The sequence below is a fragment of the Poromitra crassiceps genome (assembly GCF_964638095.1).
Source record: "Poromitra crassiceps genome assembly, chromosome: 10".
NCBI classification, from domain to species: Eukaryota; Metazoa; Chordata; class Actinopteri; order Beryciformes; family Melamphaidae; genus Poromitra; species Poromitra crassiceps.
The window spans coordinates 41,989,056-41,993,908 of record NC_139631.1 but is presented as its reverse complement, the minus strand read 5'-3'; the positions used below and the strand labels follow the sequence as shown (position 1 = coordinate 41,993,908).

General features: G+C 47.2%; 1 protein-coding gene across 1 annotated transcript; it reads right to left on the bottom strand.

The window, feature by feature from the left end:
- Positions 1-2,190: 2,190 nt before the first annotated feature.
- On the bottom strand, positions 2,191-4,467 carry LOC310784453 (prominin-1-A-like; the record flags this gene model as incomplete). Its single annotated transcript, XM_083645445.1, has 1 exon — positions 2,191-4,467. The coding sequence occupies one exon, from the start codon at positions 4,465-4,467 to the stop codon at positions 2,191-2,193; it is 2,277 nt and encodes a 758-aa protein (XP_083501571.1).
- Between the last annotated feature and the right edge of the window lie 386 nt (positions 4,468-4,853).

Genomic DNA, 4,853 nt, shown 5'->3' with positions numbered 1-4,853 from the left:
AACGACACAATAGCGTTTCCTTCACACCTTCTCCCTGTTTACATGAGCGCTGTTGAATTTTTAAAACGCCGTAATGTACATGCCAGGTCGCTAGGTGGCAGTGTGATCACCTTATTCTTTGCCCATACAAGGAAGCTTCTGCCATACGTAATTTCGTAATTGTCTTTCCGGTTTTTAAACACGGAAGTAGAGTCCGCCTTCCGCAGTCATTTAGACTTGCCAAAAAGCTTTTTTTCAAGCAAAAAAAAAACCCAAACTGTTTTAAAGTTTTAATATTTGTTGGGTGAGAATGTAACATATATGTGACCAGTTTATCAGAATAACGCCTATTGGAAATCTTTAACGAGCAGCGATGACCGGGAGCGCTGACTGTGATCTGTCAAACCCTACTGTAGGCTACTGGCAGTGAGAAAACACTGTCGATGTGCTTTTGTAACTAATGTTAAATGCCGACCGGGTACAGCCATCGGCTCCTCGCAGCAGTAACGTTTTGAACATGTAACTGAAGTTGGCCGCAGTGTAGCTTAATTCTGAATGTTGCCAAACTTCATTCATACTGACGTTTTATTTGGTTGCCAACTCGCGCACGGCTATGGCGTAATCGCTTGTGTCGCGTGTGCAGACACGTCAGAGTTTCTGAAATGTGCGATTACATGGAGCCCTCAGCCCCGCTCAGCGGGAAGCGTCTTTAACAATTTCACTCTGGAGGGTGGTTCCAAAATGTGTCGTTTCCTAAGCGCGAATTCGCCGTCGCCGTCTAAAAGGGAGACACTAACGATAAAATAATTCCCCGTTTCCATAGGAAACCGTCCTCGTGTAAAGTGCCCCTTAGTAGAAGTCATTTGAATGCCCTTTTTTCTTTTTTTACGGAATGGACTCTCTTACAGGCACTGATACTTGAGCAATTGTGACATCACTGCTGATGTCATAAACATTGTGACATTGTGATGTCATCAGTGAGTGATGACATCAGTGATGCAAGCTTATTTGTGTTTTATGTTTTATTTATTTTATTGCTGTTTTCTGTTTTTAGATATTTCTATCTATTTTATTGTTTTATTGTTGAGCTTATGTTTTTTTTTCCTTTTTTCTTTTTAGGTATTTTAGGTATTTTTATCTATTTTATTGTGCTGCTTATTTCCCCTCTGTACAGCACTTTGGGCCCCTGTGGCTGTTTTAAGTCGCTTTATAAATAAAGTTGGATTGGATTGGAAGGTTGAGGCGCTGCGCACAAACGCTAGACGCGTGAGAAGGGCTAGGTCAGCAGTTGACCTGGGCAAATCCATCTCGTGCGAGTGATGTCACTGGCGAGTGATGTCACTCAATTGGAAGTGATAGTCACGCAATTGCTCGACTGTGATGTCATCAGGCAGTTGTCATCCATGCATGTCATCCATCCATACACTGAAACAGCACAGCGCGGCTCTCCCAAACGGCATTGACATTCAAATTCCATCGCACAGCAGGTGGACTTGGGATGCGTCTCTGTGCTGCCTCTATACGAGCCGCGGCACGTTTTTGGAGCGCCAGAGAAAAAGGTGGCAAAAGCAGATAGATCTGCAAAAAACACCTTCAGGATGCTCATCCTTGCTGAACATATTTGTTGTAAGGTCAGGTTGAGCTGGTGGGCGTAACAGTGAACAAACTGGGCATTTGGGGGTATGTCTCTATAGCGTCTGTACCCCACGGACGTTCCCACTCGTTACAGCCGCACCATCATGTCTGAGCAATCGGCTTGTCACCCAGCTTCAGAGGTTCCAGCACAGCCTTGATGCTATAAGACAGGCCGAGGCCAGGTTGATCTTTGACTTCAACAAACTCCAAAAACCACTCTGTGGCTGTACTGTCATACAGTAGGCAACATGTATATCGCAGCACAACCACCATTTGTGATCTACAAGAGACATCAATTGTCTCGTCTGCCTGTACGGCGACACAATTTATCTCCTCCACTTCTTGGCTATTTCCTCCCTGTACACTTCGTACATAGTCTTAACAGCTCATTTTGTACAGTGCTGGATGTCCCTTTGAATAGTGGTTTCGGCGTCATAGTGCGTCTGAAGCCTTGAATCGCCCTCACACATCGTCTCGAAGATGCACCTGAATATTCCCGGAGTCAGAGAGTCTGCCGACTCGTCATGGCACTGCAGTGCTGTCTCTCTCACATTCCCCCACACAGTTTAATACAGGTTATGAGCACATACCTATGTGCAAACTTTGGCTCCTGTAATAAAGTTTGAAGGAGAAGATGATACTGGGGATGAAGGAAATGATACACCAGCCCAGACTGAACCAGAAGATATTCAGAGAATCCACCAGGTGTGCGCAGATGATAATCTTTGTGGAGTCCACAGCTCTGGCGAAGCGCCCACAGCGGCCGAGCTGCTCCATGATCTTGGCGGTCTTGATGCAGTTAGCAAATGCTTGGAAGTGTGTCATCTGATGCTCCAAAAACCTTCTGCTTTCACTCCTGATGATCAGTGTCATGTCTGTTCGGAGCAAGTCTTGTGCTTTGCTCAACACCACCGCCATTGTTGCATTCATATTTCCCGCGATGGATTGAATACTATTTACAGTTGTTTTGAGCTGTGGGGTGATGGTTGTGGTTATGTCGAAATGCATCTTCCTCAGCTTTGTGGCCTCAACACTTCCTCTGCGCGTCTTTGTTGCGCCGAGTAGAATATCTGGCAGAAATAGAAGAATATCCATTCCGTCGATCTGCTGTTTGACAGTGGTGAAGTCAACGTATGTAGCTAGAGAAGATGAGAAGTCAATGAACTGTTTAACATCGGGGCTCCGAATGGTGATGTTTATATTCTTAAAGTTCTGCCAGATCTCCTCTGTGTATTTAGAGACATTAAGCAGGTTTTCAAGGTCCACGAACTCGGACAGGCTGAATGACGACCACAGAAGCATGTTCTCCTTACAATCACTGTTCATCTTCATGAGATTGAGTTTGGAAAAGTACTGCTGCTGATGCAGGTTGAACCCAACCTTTGAAATTAGATCTGAGGTATCAATGGCCGTATCAATAAACTTTAGCAGGTCTCCGTTAGCCCAGGGCTGACAGACCAGTTTATAAACGTTCCCGCCCAACAGGAACAGCACAAGCACCACTAACATAAGCAGCCAGGAGACCAGGAAGCTGACGCCTGCACCCATCATGAGGAAGGTGCCTCCTCCACGAAGACCCAGGAGGAGACCCAGGACATTACACACCACCACCAGCAGCACCAGGCAGCACAGGGTCACAGACACCTTCCATCTTATATATTCTGCATACTTCACCCCTGGAATGATGGAGGTGATTTTTGCTTGGAGTTTGTCTGACACGCTGGTCAGGGCAGAGATCTCAGAGATCTGTTCTTGTATCGTATTCCGCATCTCCTTGAGTCGCTTATCCATAAGCTGTACTAAGGGCGTGGCCTCAGCGGTGACTCTATTGGGGATGCCGTTGAAATTATCCTCCAGCATCTGGATTTGGATTTGTTCAAAATTGGTGACTTTGGCCACTGCGGACTGCAACTCATCCAGCCCGGGGATGTGTGAGAGATTAATGGACCATAATCGATCAGAAACCTTGATGGTCTGCTTATTAATGGCACGGACGTGGTCCTGGTGGGCCTGCAGTCGTACCAGTGTGGACTTCAGCTCTGTCAGGAGATCACCAATTCTGTTGGTCTCTCGGAACATAACTCTGAGTGAGCTCAGGGCTGGATACAGGGTTTCATTAATGCGTTCCTGGATCTCTGTACCCAGCTTAGGGCCAATTGCATTTAGGTTTTGGCTAACCTTACGTGCGGACTGGTTGAACTCATTCACCACACTACTTCCGAAAATGGCAAATCGCTGTCGCACATCAGTGAGGTAGGTTTGGAGATTGTCTAAATTAACGTTGAGCTCCACGGCACTCTGGTCCACACTCACACTGAGAGCCTGGTTATTTGTGAACATACAGATGTTTCCTGCAAATATTATGCACGTGGTGATGAATGCACAGCAGCGGATGCAGGATTTCTGCTCCTGGTACGTCTGCCGACCACAGCCACCACGGTACACCAGGAAGAAACCAACTATGGGCATCAGAACAATGTACAGGACACCTATGGCTGCGCACACCAAGAAACCTATCAGATAGAGCACGGCTTCTTTGATGAATGATGACTGATCCAACTGCACATAGTCAAATAATCTCATGATCAGACCTGCGGGGAAGGGGTTAGGCTGGACCGTGTTGAGGATGGACTGGACAAGGACGGCCATGAAGCCCGCTCCAGTATCCCCCAGTGTGTTGTTCTGGTACTGTGGCTGGGGGAGCGTCTGCAAGGCCGCAGCTGCTGGACAGGCAGCTTGGGGAGGGGAGGACTGGGCCAGGCTGAGCTGCAGGAGCAGCACTACTACCACCTCCCTGAACGCTCCAGCGTCACAACGCCACCTCCATCCCCTCATCCCCTCACATGGCCCCATGCCTGCAGGTGAGACTGGCCGGGGAAAGACTTGGCCGGAGAAAAGCGTGTTTAACATCCTCTGTCTCATCACTGATGACATTTCTAAAGTGAGCATGCACTCAGAACACCTCCCTATTATAGTAATAAGAGTGTCACTGGCCATTACTCACTGATGCCATCAAATTGCTCAAGTGACATCACTGATGATGACATCAATTCTGAGAACCTAGCCTAGACTTTATAAGATCTTGTCTACACTCTACTTGGCTTCACTGGGTCTGTGGTGGTGGTGGTTATCAATGACCGTATCGATAAACTTTAGCAGGTGTCCGTTAGCCCAGGGCTGACAGACCAGTTTACAAACGTTCCCACCCAACAGGAACAGCACAAGCACCACTAACATAA